At 38.3% G+C, this 14,259-nt stretch overlaps 1 protein-coding gene across 12 annotated transcripts in view; it reads left to right on the top strand.

Moving 5' to 3' along the window:
- The window catches only part of MIER1 (MIER1 transcriptional regulator), a 62,707-nt gene that overhangs the window by 16,505 nt on the left and 31,943 nt on the right, over window positions 1-14,259 (top strand). For 3 of the 12 annotated variants that reach the window (XM_073357415.2, XM_073357410.2, XM_073357409.2), the window contains exons 2-5: window positions 2,295-2,397; window positions 8,251-8,275; window positions 10,198-10,236; window positions 12,829-12,974. In XM_073357415.2, the coding sequence (XP_073213516.2) occupies window positions 2,295-2,397; window positions 8,251-8,275; window positions 10,198-10,236; window positions 12,829-12,974 (313 nt within the window). Of the gene's footprint in view, window positions 1-2,294; window positions 2,398-6,852; window positions 6,921-8,250; window positions 8,276-10,197; window positions 10,237-12,828; window positions 12,975-13,921; window positions 13,944-14,259 lie in introns of those variants that run through there. The other 9 variants (XM_073357417.2, XM_073357412.1, XM_073357419.2 and 6 more) reach the window with 7 other exon arrangements.

Below are 14,259 nucleotides of genomic sequence, written 5' to 3'. Positions count from 1 at the left end.
GATGTTCATATGGTTGGGTATTTACACACCTGGAATAAATCCATAAAACAGTGATTTTTATTCCATGACGAAGAATGAAATGATAAAGGAAAGTGTACTGTTTTGTTTTGTTTTTTCTTGCAAAATGACAGTAACTTCATTATCGTATGCAGTGTTGTTGTAGCTGTGTTGATCCAAGGATATGAGAGACAAGGTGGGTGAGGCAATACCTTTTATTGGAGCAACATCTGTTGGTGAGAGAGACAAGTTTTTGAGCTAACCATAGAGCTCTTCTTCAGATCTGGAAAACTTAGGGCTTGTCTACACTTACATTTTATAGCGCTCTAACTTGCTGTCTCGGGGGTGTTAAAAATCACCTCCCTGAGCGCAGCAAGGTTGAGCACTGTAAAGTGCTAATGTGGACAGGATCCAAGCGCTGGGAGCCACGCTCCGAGCTATTTCTCTTGTGGAGATGGATTACCAGGAGTGCTGGGAGAACTGTCTCCCAGCACTCACGCGTGAGCACACTCACGCTTCAAAGCGCTGCCACGGGAGCGCTCCCGCGGCAGCACTTTGAAGTTTCTAATGTAGACATAACCTTAGGGCTAGTCTACACTGGCAACACTAAAGCACTGCTACGGCAGCGCTTTAACATACCTCTTGTGTGGTTGTGGCACAGCACAAGAAAAAAAACCCACCTCAACGAGGGGTGCAGCTCCGAGCGCTGGGGGGGCACGGTTTACGCTGACACACTACAGCTCTGCAGCTTGCTGTGCTCAGGGGTATTTTTTCACACCCCTGAGCGAGAAGGTTGCAACACTGTTAATTGCCAGTGTAGACAAGCCCTTAGTGATCCAGCTAAATACTATATAGAACAGATTGTTTAGTGTAGGTAGTTAACAGGCCACTTTACCTTGAATGGTCCCTTGAAATGTGTTAACACCCCTCCAGTCATTAGGAGGAAAGGTGTGACTTGTTCTGTGGGGAGCTTGCTTCTGATGAGGTTGGGGGATTGTTTGAAGGCCAGAATAGGGGGTTCAGTAAAGATCTTTCAGTATGAGGTCCCATATCAGCATGGGGATGGGGTGCAGGGACACATGGGGAGGAGGGGTGGCTGATTGGTGGTGCAAGGACACAAGAGGACGGGCAATGTGCCTGACTGAATGAGAGAAACTAGGGGTCAGCCAGAATCTGTATGGTGAAGACTCCCTAACAATCTCTCCCTGCCCAAAAAACACCTGTTCCATACTTCTCCCACCCAACAGCCCTTTTGATTTGACACTCAGGCTCCTTCCCAGCAATCACTTCCCCCTCCCTCAGCTCTTCTGATGCCCCTAGTTTGGCTTCTCCTGCTCTCTTCAGTGAAGCTGAAACAAATAACTTGTTAGGGAAGTATTTTGTAATTTCAGCAACATTTTTCCTGCATTCCTGGAGTTGTATTTTAGTCTTTGGCTAAAAGATGCCTCAAATGAGCGCTGCACCTGTTTGTCAAATTTCAGGTTCCCATCATTAAAGCCTACATTTCTGCTCATCTTTACTATATTTGCAGCATTGACTGTGACAGAGCTGCGCACTTGACACTTGAATTTTTGTTCACAGTTTGTTATAGCTTTTACTGCTGTTACTTTAAGTATTCTGCTGTATGGTCATTTGCTGATGCATTGTTTGTTTCTGTGAGACAGACAACCCCTTCATCTGTTGTCACACAAGCACATGTTACTGCATTATTGTGTATATTGCTCCATGCATCAAGACTAGCATAGTAAGACATGGACAGCAGTCCATAAAAATGGGGCAAATAGAAATTTACTAATCAGTTGGTCCAGATAGTTCAGACATTTGCACATCATCTTCAGTCATTGCCTTCTGATGAGTATTTTTCATAATGTTGTTTCATTCTGACAACGAGGCCTTCCATCTGTTTGTTGCACTGTTTATGCTTGGTGCATGTTCCTTACTTTACACAGAGGTACAGGAATTTCTTGAAAATATTCCTAGGTAGGGTTGTTTTTACACTCAGGTGTTGAAATCAACACTGTAGAAGCTTCACTCTCAAGAATGTTGTCCCTTCTTCCCACAGGGTCCTATTTTGACAATATGTTGCTCCTTACTAGTTCCACACTTTGCTGCTTCTCCCTTGTTATGTAACTCCCCCGCCCTCATTCCCAGCCCCAGAAAAACAAAATAACAATCCAAGACTTCTACTCATGTAACCTGCATGTCTTTTGCACTGCAGTATCTTTTGTTTAGGAACAGAGAGGGAGGCAGTTGAGAAATTAATTTCTGTTTGTATCTCTGTCCATGTGCACATGCAGGGAGACAGATCAAGGCCATTTGCGTGAAGTACCTGCAATCATCCAGAAGCAAGGGCTGGTAGTTACTGGGCAGATAACTGCTCTTTTTCCCATGAGCTGGAGAGTAAGTTTCAATGATTAGTGGAATCACAAATATTCATAATTGGAGAACTGAGCCAATCAGAGCTCAGGTAAAGTGAAGCTATAAAATAGGAGTATGAGACCACCCATGTGTGCTCAGTGGATGAATCTGATGAGATGATATATGGTGTTTTCTGGAGTCAGAAACCAGGTTCCAACGCCTGCGATGACTTTGCCAGTCTCTTGTTCCCAGTAGCACGGTCCTAGGTCTCCCACAAGATCAAGCGCTTAATACAACGCACTACCTATTGTGCCATATTTATAAAGCTTGATATCAAAAGTTAGATGTTTTTCCCCTGATTCGTTCTTTATATAGAAAAGCAGCCTTTAACTCAGTTCTTTATAGAGACTCTCATGGATTCAGCATACTTTTTTTATTGTTAAAGAGATTATACATTTAGGCCTTAATATATTTTGTATTAAATTCAGATTTCATTTTAAACAGGTTCATTTTTTAAAAGAGAAACTTGTAATTTAAATAAAAAATCCTATTTAAAATCCATTTTTGGAGTGTGGGTTTTTTAACATTGATTTTTATCCACCCTGTGAGTGAGCATTCCACAAACAGGGCACTTTTAAGGGCTTAGTCTACCCATTTGGCACAATGCAAAGTCATGAATCTAGTCAAGGCAAGGGCAAAATAACGTTTTTGGGTTTCTTACAGCAAGATCTTAATTTGGGCCTAAAAGTTCAGACTCTAAAAATCCAAGCAACAGCTGTTTTCTGCTTGCTATCTCTACCATGCTGCTGTAGAGTTTCATCTCACTCAGGCATAATATTTCTCAAAGCTGCCTTGCTTCTCAACCCTTTGCCAATAAAGAAAAATCCTTTTTGGGACCTAAACCTTGTATTAAATGCGCAGACTAAGCATCCCTTGTCAGAAATGCCCTTATTTTTTGTCTTCAGCACACACAGAGATTTTGCTGAAATGGAAAGGAGCTAAAGATGGGTAGGTATTGTGTAACTTTATAGTTTGGAGTGTTTGATCTGTAGTCAGTGCATGTTCTCTCATGGCTTATTGCTTTGGTTCCATGGCTTGTGAGGCATGGCATGCTGTAGTGTAGATCTGCAGAGATGATTTTTGGAGAACATAAGTTGATTATTGGTAGCTGGACTTTTCTTTATTTATCCCCTCTTTTACCTTCAAGCAGTGAAACATTCTTCTGTTGCAGTTCACAATGCTTTTAAGCAACACCACAGAATTTAAGAAACTGGCTAGTTTCTTTGCTTCTGAGAATACCCGAGGTAGCCTCAATTAAGCTGAGCTGTTTATTATAAATTATACTTTGCTGCTACCTGCATTAGCCAGAGTTCCCACTACATATGCCCATTTCAGATTTATACCACAGGCTCTCTTCAGTAGTTCTTCTGTGAAATTTATCCTTGAAAATGAGGCTTTTATTTGGAATTTTCTTAATAGTTTTTCCCCTCCTCTCATGTTCCTCTCATTTGCATGGACTAAAATGTAATTCTGTTTACTCATTTCTTCAAGCATCGTTGACCAAGCTAAAATAAGCAGTTTGAATTTCTTACTATGTCGGAATACTGCAGCAGGTACACAGGGGACTCATTAATTAACAATAATTGATGAACCAGTTGTGTATTGCTCAGTTTTGCAAATTTAAAGTAGGTAAACATTAAAAGCAATATTGTGCATTGAATTTTGTAAAAGTAATGTTTGTCAACAGGAAACCTCTTTCAGTACTGTGTTAAGTCCTTGCTGAAAAGTGATGGGAGAACACTGTTCCAGCCAGTTAAATTATCTAACTGAAAATTAGTGAGATTCTGCTCTGTTTTATGTGACGCAGGCATCTTTTTAAAACCTCCTTCCCAAACAGTGCACTATGGATGATCAGTGGCAATCTATTGCTTAATTTGGATATTAGTAGATTACTAATTTAATTGTCATCTATATGTGAAACATTTCAAGTATAAAGATATAATTAGGCAGGCCAAAAAAAGTGAAGAGTAACTAGCAAAATACACACAAACTAACAGCAAAAAATTAAGTACAGCAGAAGCAGGAAGCCTGCCAAACAGTCAGTGGGATTACTGGACAATTGAGGTGCTAAAAAGCACTCAAAGAGACACGACTGTTGCAGAGAAGCTAAATGAATTCTGTGCAGTGGTCTTCACTGCATTGGCTCAGATGTGGGAATCACCCTCAGATCCTTTCTCTTTTAGGTGATGGATCTGAGGAACTGTCTCAGATTGAGGTGTTAGTAAAGGAGGTTTTTGCAAAGATTGATAAATTAAACAGTAATAAGTCATCTGGACCAGATGGTGTTCTGAAGGAACTCAGATATGAAATTGCAGAACTACTAACTGTGATAGGTAACCTATCACTTAAATTAGACTCTGCACCAGGTGACTGTAGGGTACCTAATGTAATACCGACTTTTAAAAAAGGCCCCAGAGGCAATCCTGGCTATTACAAGCGAGTAAGCCTAACTTAAGCACCATAGATGAACACAACATGTTGGGGAAGAGTCAAAAGGGCTTTTTAAAAGGGAAATCATGCCTCACCAATCTAGTAGAATTCTTTGAGGGGAGTGGATAATAAGCATGTGGATAAGGGTGATCCAGTTGGTATAGTGTACTTGAACTTTCAGAAAGTCTTTCACAAGGTCCCTCACCAAATGCTCTTAAGCAAAGTAAGCATACATGAAATAAGAGGATAGGGTCCTCTCATAGATCAATAACTAGTTAAAAGATAGGAATAAATGGGGGGAGGGATAGCTCAATGGTTTGAGCTTTGGCCTGCTAAACCCAGGGTTGTGAGTTCAATCCTTGAGGGGGCCATTTAGGGACATGGGGCAAAAATTGGGGGTTGGACTAGATGACCTCCTGAGGTCCCTTCCAACCCTGATATTCTATGATTCTAGGTTCAATTTTCAGAATAGAAAATGACAAATAGTGGGGGTCTCCCAAGTATCCGTAGTGGGACCAGTACTATTCAACATATTTATAAATGATCTAGAAAAGGGGGTAAACATTGCAAGCCAATACAGTACAGTAAATCCTCACTTATTGTTGTCCCAGTTAAAGTTGTTTTGTTATGTCGCTGATCTATTAGAAGACATGCTCATTTAAAGTTGTGCAATGCTCTCTTATAACGTTGTTTGGCAGCCACCTGTTTTGTCCACTGCTTGCTGGAAGAGCAGCCCGTTGGAGCTAGTTGGTGGGGGCTTGGAACTGCGGGGGCTGGCAGCCCCCTATCAGCTACCCTAAATTCCCTGTGTGGGAGCCACCCAGCAGGTTATCAAGTGTTGGGCAGTTCAGGTGTCTTCCCCCCCACCCCCCCCGATGCTGCTCCTGCCCTCTGCCTTGAAGCGGCTCCTGGGAGCCTCGTGCTTACTGTGCAGCGGGTGGGGGGGGAAAGAGGGGTGCTGTTGTCAGGGTGTTCCCCCTCCCCCCACTCCTGTACCCCATCTCCACAGAGTGTGTGTGGGGGATGGACACAACACAACAGGGCTCAGGATGGAGGGAGCTTGCTGGCAGCAGCTGCTGTTTCAACTTGCTGATATACTTTAAAAGGCAGCGTACTTAGAGTGGGGTCAGCATACTTGAAGGGGCAGTGCGCCTGTCTGTGTCTCTCTCTCACACTCAAGCACCACCCGGCACTTTGGAAAGTGGAGGGAGTGGTGTGCTCCAGTGGGGTAGCGTGGGTTCATCATCATGTTCAGTTTCCGCAGGGAATGTTTGCAGCCACTGCCATGCGTCTATTATGTCTTCTCCCTGCATTCGTGTTGCCTTGTAGGGTGTGAGGCTACATTAACAACAATATGTTAACCCTTGAGGGCTCAGTTGAGTGTTAGTTCACCATTTAGCAGCAAGGCATTCCCTGGGAAATATCCCACCCTCTGACTCCACCACCTCAACCAAGCTTCACAATCATCATTTCTGTGTACAATATTAAATTGTTTAAAACTTCTACGCTGTGTGTGTGTGTTTGTCTGTGTGTCTCTATACATGTCTTTTTTCTGGGGGGAAAAATTTCCCTGGAACCTAGCCCCCCCCCCCCCCGTTTACATTAATTCTTATAGGGAAATGGGATTTGCTTAACTTCATTTTGCTTAAAGTAGCATTTTTCAGGAACATAACTACAATGTTAAGTGAGGAGTTACTGTATTACTCAAGCTAAATCCAAAGCAGACTGCAAAAAGTTACAAAGGGGATCTCACAAACTGGTGACTGGGCAACAAAATAGCAGATGAAATTGAGTGTTGATGAGTGCAAAGTAATGCACATTGGAAAACATAATCCCAATTACACATACAAAATGATGGGGTCTAAATTAGCTGTTACCATTCAAGAAAGACATCTTTGAGTCATCGTGGCTAGTTCTCTGACTGCGAGAAGCTGGAACTGGACAATGGGGTTGGATCACTCTATAATTGCCATGTTTTATTCATTCTCTCTCTAACATCTGGCACAGGCCTCTGTCAGAAGACCGGATATTGGGCTAGATGGACCATTAGTTTGACCCAGGATGACTGTTCTTAGGTGACTAAAATAGACTGTAATAGCTCCACTGAAATAAATATTTCTACGTTCACTATCTTTTTTGGTATATATGTTAATATAGTGAATCCTGTTGGCCACAATAGCCCCCATACACACACCTACAAATCTTTTTGATCTTTATAATAGGTTGTAGCTTAAGAGAAGGCAAAAATATTCAGTAAAAGCAGTAAATAGTCCTGTGGCACCTTATAGACTAACAGACGTATTGGAGCATAAGCTTTCGTGGGTTAGACGTGCATCTGACGAAGTGGGTATTCACCTATGAAAGCTTATGCTCCAGTACATCTGTTAGTCTGTAAGGTGCCACAGGACTTTTTGCCGCTTTTACAGATCCAGGCTAACATGGCTACTGCTCTGATACTTGAAAAATATTCAGTTCACTTGTGTACATCTGTAGCTCTAACACAAAACATTGTCAAGTAAACTAATGTTTTTAGCTAGTTCTTTTTAAATATTAGTATTTCACATTTGGAAAAATTGCTAATCTGAAAGCCGCTTTCTTTCCGAGTTGCATTAGAAGGTTTATTTCAATGCAATTTACGTTGGGAGAGGGGGGTTGCTGGAAATGCCTTATGCAGGTCATGGGCTGCTAAAGTGAGTCAGTATGGAGGAGGTTTAACCCTATATAGAGCATTAGAACCAACGGGGGACCTCTATAATAAAAGGTCTTTGCTGAAGTACAGACTTTTTTATATTCCAGAATTCTAAAGTATTGTTTGCAGTATAATGTCAATACAGTTCCCTGTTTTTCTGACAAACTAGCATTACACTAGTGCTTGGGCAGGACAGATGGCTTTCAAGAAAACTTTCAAAGTTCTCCCAGTTTTGGGTCACAGATTGATATATAATAGTTTGTCTCCTTCCTAAGCTTTACGGGGACTTCCTATTGCAGTTTCTGATTTTTTTTTCAAAAAAGAAAAAAAGTTTTTAGTATTTTATCTAAATATAAATTGGGCTTTTTTGTGATGTATTACTTATGATTGGGCAGAGGGGGGCTATTTACCTTGGTTTCAGAATGGCTGTATTTTATACTCTAAGGAACTCAATGATTGCTTCACAAAATGGGGAATTCTTCCCATTATCATTTGGTTAAAAATAACAAGGCTGAAAGTATAAAGAAGGAAATGAATCTTGTTTGTCATTTTAAACCTACTTAGAATGGCCACAATATTTCTGATATATTGGTGAGAAAGTGACTGTCAATGCACTGCTTATTTATAATCTTTTGTATCAGATCAGCTATTGAATTCACCTTCTATGTTTGTTTGTACAGACTTAATATGGAAAAACTATTTTTTTTTCTTTTTAGCCTTCTCTTCAGTCTTCAAGCCCAGGTAAAAAATTTAATATAATATTATGTTTGAGAGGGAGGGGAACACTTCAGTAAAATGCCAGTCATTACCTTCTATTTTTTTAATATTATTGTTGTTGGAATTAACAGTTCAAAGTTGAAATTAGAGGCATTGCATATTCCCTGTTACTACAGGTTTATCACTGTTGTATGGTTCTAATTAGGTTTGTTAATTGAATAGTTAAATCATTTTTAAATCTTAAAAATAACATACACCTTTGAAAGTGTCTTTCCTATGCATCTTATGTTGTTTTACCTAAACCATTAGACTGTGAAGATGACAGCTTCCAATTTGATTTTTAATCATTGTTACATTTTGGCATACTTTAATTATTTGTAGTGATTGTAATTAGTTCTAGTTACTTGAATATCTTTTATATTTTTCCTTTGAGAGAGACACAGGAATATGTATACTAACTGTATTTTTCATTTGCATACAGCACAAAACCACTACACAATTTGACATAATTGGCAGCCTTTGTTTAGTAGATGACCAGTACTGAAATTGCAGAAATTTATGTGGGTCAAGATTAAGGTCAATTTACAGAGCATTGTAGTTTGCATAGCAGCTACTTGTACTATGTCTAGTACTTGACTAGTGACAGTTATATTTGTCCCATGTTTTCCCATGCATGAAATTCACTCACATTAGCAGGAAAAACAAAGTTGTATCAGGAAAAACAATAGCTTTTTTCACTGATCCTGCACTCTGTGGACTGTAATCAATAGGAACATATTTGCTTATATGGGTTACTGAAAAACAGGAATTTCCATTACATCTCTTTTTAAAAACTGGTTGGTGTCTGATGTTCTGATATGATTAACTCATTTATGCTGAGCTTTTTAGTGTGCAGTATAGTAATAAATACTGAGTTTTTGATTTTTCACACCTTGCTACTACAGTAACCAGTGTTAATTATATAACACTTTGTCCAAGATGATTGACCTTGTCAAGATTAACATCCTAGTAATTGAAATGCAAGCCTTCCAACACGAGCAGCTTCACTTTTTGTTGGACTACCTTGTCTTGAACAGTTATACCACTTAACTATGCTTTAGCAATAAAAGTAGTACAAACCCTTAATGTAGATACAGTTATATCAGTATAAGGCCTTTTATACTTCTATAACTATATCCACGCTAGGGGCTGTACTGGTATAGCTGTTTCAGCAAAAAATCACACCTACATATACTGGAGTTCTGTGAGAAACTGCAGTTTCTTTTAGAATTAGTGTCAGTGGATATTTTTGCTACTTCAGGTAATTAATATGTTGCTTTTGGTTATGAAATCATCTGTTCAGCAAATAGATGTTTTCTTCACATTATGGTGAGATCATTTCAGATGAAAGCGAGACTCGACTCTGGTGCAAGTCCTACAAAAGATCAGGTTTTGGCATTGGAAGCTACTGCATCAACAAAAGCAATCAAATCCTTAATTTTTAAGATTTTACAGAGCATCATTTTCAGTAGTGTTCTTTCGTGTAGTGAAAATACCAAACAAAATAATTCAGTAGATTATGTAATTTTACAGCAGCTTGCATGACTACCTGGAAGAATCAGGTATTATTTTAATAAACATTTCCAACTTTTTACATGTTAAAGGAATGAAAATATCACTTATAAATTTATGTTTTGAACAGTTTTTTTTTCTTGGAGAGCTCATCTTTCTGTGATGGAAATTGTCACCTGCAGTAATTTCATAACCTGAAGACATTTACTAAGCTTCCCGTTGCAAACTAGATGCTAAATTTCACTGTCAATATCCGTGGACTACAACATATTTGAAAATTTAAATCTTGTTAAAACTCATTTAATGATACTTGATGCACTTTATATTTTAAAATGGATTTATAAACATTAATCCTCATAACACCATTGTGAGCTACGTATTATCACTTTTTACAGATTTGGAAACTGAAACACAGATGAAGTTACTTGCCCAAGGCAAGTAGTTAAAAGTGCTGGGATTATAAATCAATAGTTCGTTGGTTTCAGCATTGTGCTCAGTCTGTTAGCAGTCAGCCTTTCATTTATTTTTTCACTTGTTACTGCTAGTTGTTACTATATCTAGACTTTTTTTTTTTTTTTTTTTTTTACAAAGAATCATGCAAAAGGGGGAAAAAACAAAAAATAGGTAGAAAATTGCCTGAATGTTAAGGTCTTGACCTAATGTGCAAAGTCTTAAAACTTCCTTCTAATCTGTAATTATGAATAACAGTACTCCATTCATGTCCTTTCAGTTTTAAGAATGGTACCTTCCAAGAAGCCACAAAAATTCCCTTCATATACATCCTGGTCAATATTTCTAGTAATTTACCCAATGTAGAACTCTGGTGCAGGCTGTTGAATAAGGCTGTTGAGCGGGAGAGGGATAGCTCAATGGTTTGAGCTTTGGCCTGCTAAACCCAGGGTTGTGAGTTCAATCCTTGAGGGGGCCATTTAGGGATCTGGGGTAAAAATTGGGGATTAGTCCTGCTTTGAGCAGGGGGGTTGGACTAGATGACCTCCTGAGGTCCCTTCCAACCCAAATATTCTATGATTCAGCCTTTGAATACTCCAACCCTAAATTATCGGTTGCATAGAGATTAAGCTGAGAGCTACATGGAGCAACAGCTGATGTCATGCAACTGTGCAGTACTTTGAAAACTGAATAGTCAAACCCTCACCTCTGATTCTTTCTATAGCTTTTGACCATCTAAACAGAATATGAACCTCTCCTTTGAATAAATAGGGTAGTTGAATTCTTCAGAACTTTAGACTTTGCAAACATCTTCGTGTCTAGATTTTATTTTAGTTTTTGGTTTGGGTATTGGTGACATTTTTATTAATACCAAGTAGGGCTGTTGATTAATCGCAGCTAACTCACTTGATTAACTCAAAAAATTAATTGCGATTAATTGCAGTTTTGATTGCACTGTTAAATAATGGAATACCAATTGAAATTTAATAAATATTTTTTGATTTTTTTCTACATTTCCAAATATATTGATTTCAGTTACACCACAGAGTTCAAAGTGTACAGAGCTCACTTTATATTATTTTTATTACAAATATTTGCACTGTAAAAATGATAAAATAAATAGTATTTTTCAGTTCACCTCATACAAGTACTGTAATGTAATCTCTTTATTGTGAAAGTGCAATTTACAAATGTAGATTTTTTGTTTTTGTTACATAACTGAACTCAAAACCAAAACATGGTAAAACTTTAGAGCCTACAAGTCCACTTGGTCCTACTTCTTGTTCAGCCAATTGCTAAGACAAATAAGTTTGTTTACATTTACGGGAGATACTGCTGCCTATTCTCAATTACAGCGTCACCATAAAGTGAGAACAGATGTTCACATGGGATTTTTGTAGCTAGCATTGCAAGGTATTTATGTGCAAGATATGCTAAACATTCATATGTCCCTTCATACTTCAACCACCATTCCAGAGGACATGCTTGTATGCTGATGATGCTTGTTTAAAAAATAAAGCGTTAATTAAATTTGTGCTGAACTCCTTGGAGGGGAGAATTGTATGGCTCAGGCTCTGATTTAACCCACATTCTGCCGTATATTTCATGCTATAGTAGTCTCGGATGATGACTCGGCACATGTTCTTCCTTTTAAGAACACTTTCGCAACAGATTTGATAAAAAGCAAAGAAGGTACCAATGTGAGATTTCTAAGCATAGCTACAGCACTCAACCCATGGTTTAAGAATCTGAAGTACCTTCCAAAATCTGAGAGGGACGAGGTGTGTAGCATGCTTTCAGAAGTCTTAAAAGAGCAACACTCCAATGCGGAAACTACAGAACCCGAACCACCAAAAAGAAAATCAACCTTCTGCTGGTGGCATTTGATTCAGATGATGAAAATGAACATGTATCGGTCCGCACTGCTTTGGACTGTAATTGAGTAGAATCCGTCATCAGTATGGACGCATGTCCTCTGGAATGGTGGTTGAAGCATGAAGGGACATATAAATCTTTAGCGCATCTGACATGTAAATATATTGCAAAGCCGGCTACAACCGTGCCAGGCAAATGCCTGTTCTCACTTTCAGGTGACATTCTGAACGAGAAGCAGGCAGCATTATCTCCTGCAAATGTAAACAAACTTGTTTGAGCGATTGGCTGAACAAGAAATAGGATTGAGTAGACTTGTAGGCTCTAAAATTTTACATGGTTTTATTTTTTTGTACATAATTCTATATTTGTAAGTTCAACTTTCATGATAGAGATTGTACTATAGTACTTGTATTAGCTGAATTGAAAAATACTATTTTATTTTTTGCAGTGCAAATATTTGTAATCAAAAATAAATATAAAGTGAGCACTGTACACTTTGTATTCTGTGTTGTAATTGAAATCCATATATTTGAAAATGTAGAAAAATCCAAAAATATTTAAATAAATGGTATTCTATTACTGTTTAACAGTGCGATTAATCGCGATTAATTTTTTTTAATCGCTTGACAGCCCTAATACCAAGCTAACTCCTTAAACCCATGATGTGATTGATCAACTTCTTTTCAAATTTTTTATACTAGGAGGTTCAGCAACATCTGATGACCATGAATTTGACCCGTCTGCTGATATGCTGGTTCATGATTTTGATGATGAACGGACATTAGAAGAGGAGGAAATGATGGAAGGAGAAACAAACTTCAATTCTGAAATAGAGGATCTTACAAGGGTAAATGGCACTTATGGGTTATAAAACAAAAATACCATTTATGCAAGATGGTTACATTTTGTTGGGTTTTGATCCCAAATACATTGGTGAACAAATAAATCCTAGGAATGGTGACCCGTTGAGGTACTTTTTCAGTTCTCAAAATCTGTAGCAAAGAAGCTATGTACATAATAGACTGTAATGCTTGTTGAGGTATAGTTTTTTTGTTTATACCTATTGGTGTAGATGTCAAATTTTAGACTTATCGTAAACAAAGTGTGCTCTAGCTAAATGTTTGTTTTACATAAATTGATTATTCCCTGTTTGTTTGATTAGTACATGTTAGTTTCAAATTTCTATAAATAAACTCCTTCATCCCATAACTTTTTTTAATTTGACATTTTAAATTCTTTGTACAAACATTCATCCTCATACCACTCCTGTGATGAAGTAAGTAGTATTTGCCCCATTCTGTAGGTGGGGAAACTGAGACAGGGATTAAGTAATTTGCCCAAGGCCACGTAATGAGTTCTCAGCAGAGCTGAGATTAGAACACCAATTAATGATGATTATGCATACATCTTAAAATGTGTACTGAAAATAATTGCATTCTAAGAATTATTTTTTTTATCTTGGGCTCTTGCTGGCATTTAAATACTGCTTTAAGTGATCTCTTAGGGGATATGAGCTTGGCAGAATTTTGACTTGAATTGCAACTGGTTAGTCAGGAACAATACTTCGTGGTTTAAGCATGTTCATAATGAATTCTAAACTAGTTCAAATGCAGTCTGTGATTTCATGGGTTGAAAGGCTTTCAGCACATGTAATTATCTTCAAATTTATATATAAGTACAATTTTCTTCAACTACAGTAAATCACTACCAGTTTAACTTTTAAAAAGCTTATTTAGCCTGTTTAATCTTCAGTAACAATAATGAATTGTCACTTACATTTGTAATTGCAGGTTTGATATTAAAGATGAAAATGAAGTTAAGTAAATCAGTTTATTACAAATTTAGAGACGCTTTGGGTGAAAGGGTGAATTCTGGGAAATAGGATTCCTCAAGTGTGTAGAGAGAGCTTTCAATACAATTGCTTTCCTTCCTTATATTTTATATAACATTTTAAAAGGGTCAGCTTGGTGGTATAGTTGTGTACTGCCTGGTGATGCCATGGCAGCGATCAAAGGTCAGGACCAGAGTTTGTTCCTTGGCAGGAGTTGGAAACTCTGGTGGGTCTCCATGTTTTGACTTTCTGCTGAGCAAGACAATGAGCAGTGGTGCTGTTTAGATCTAGAGGGAGCCAT

This window comes from Lepidochelys kempii, chromosome 8 (assembly GCF_965140285.1).
Source record: "Lepidochelys kempii isolate rLepKem1 chromosome 8, rLepKem1.hap1, whole genome shotgun sequence".
Taxonomy (NCBI): Eukaryota; Metazoa; Chordata; order Testudines; family Cheloniidae; genus Lepidochelys; species Lepidochelys kempii.
This window is presented reverse-complemented; position numbering and strand designations above follow the sequence as displayed.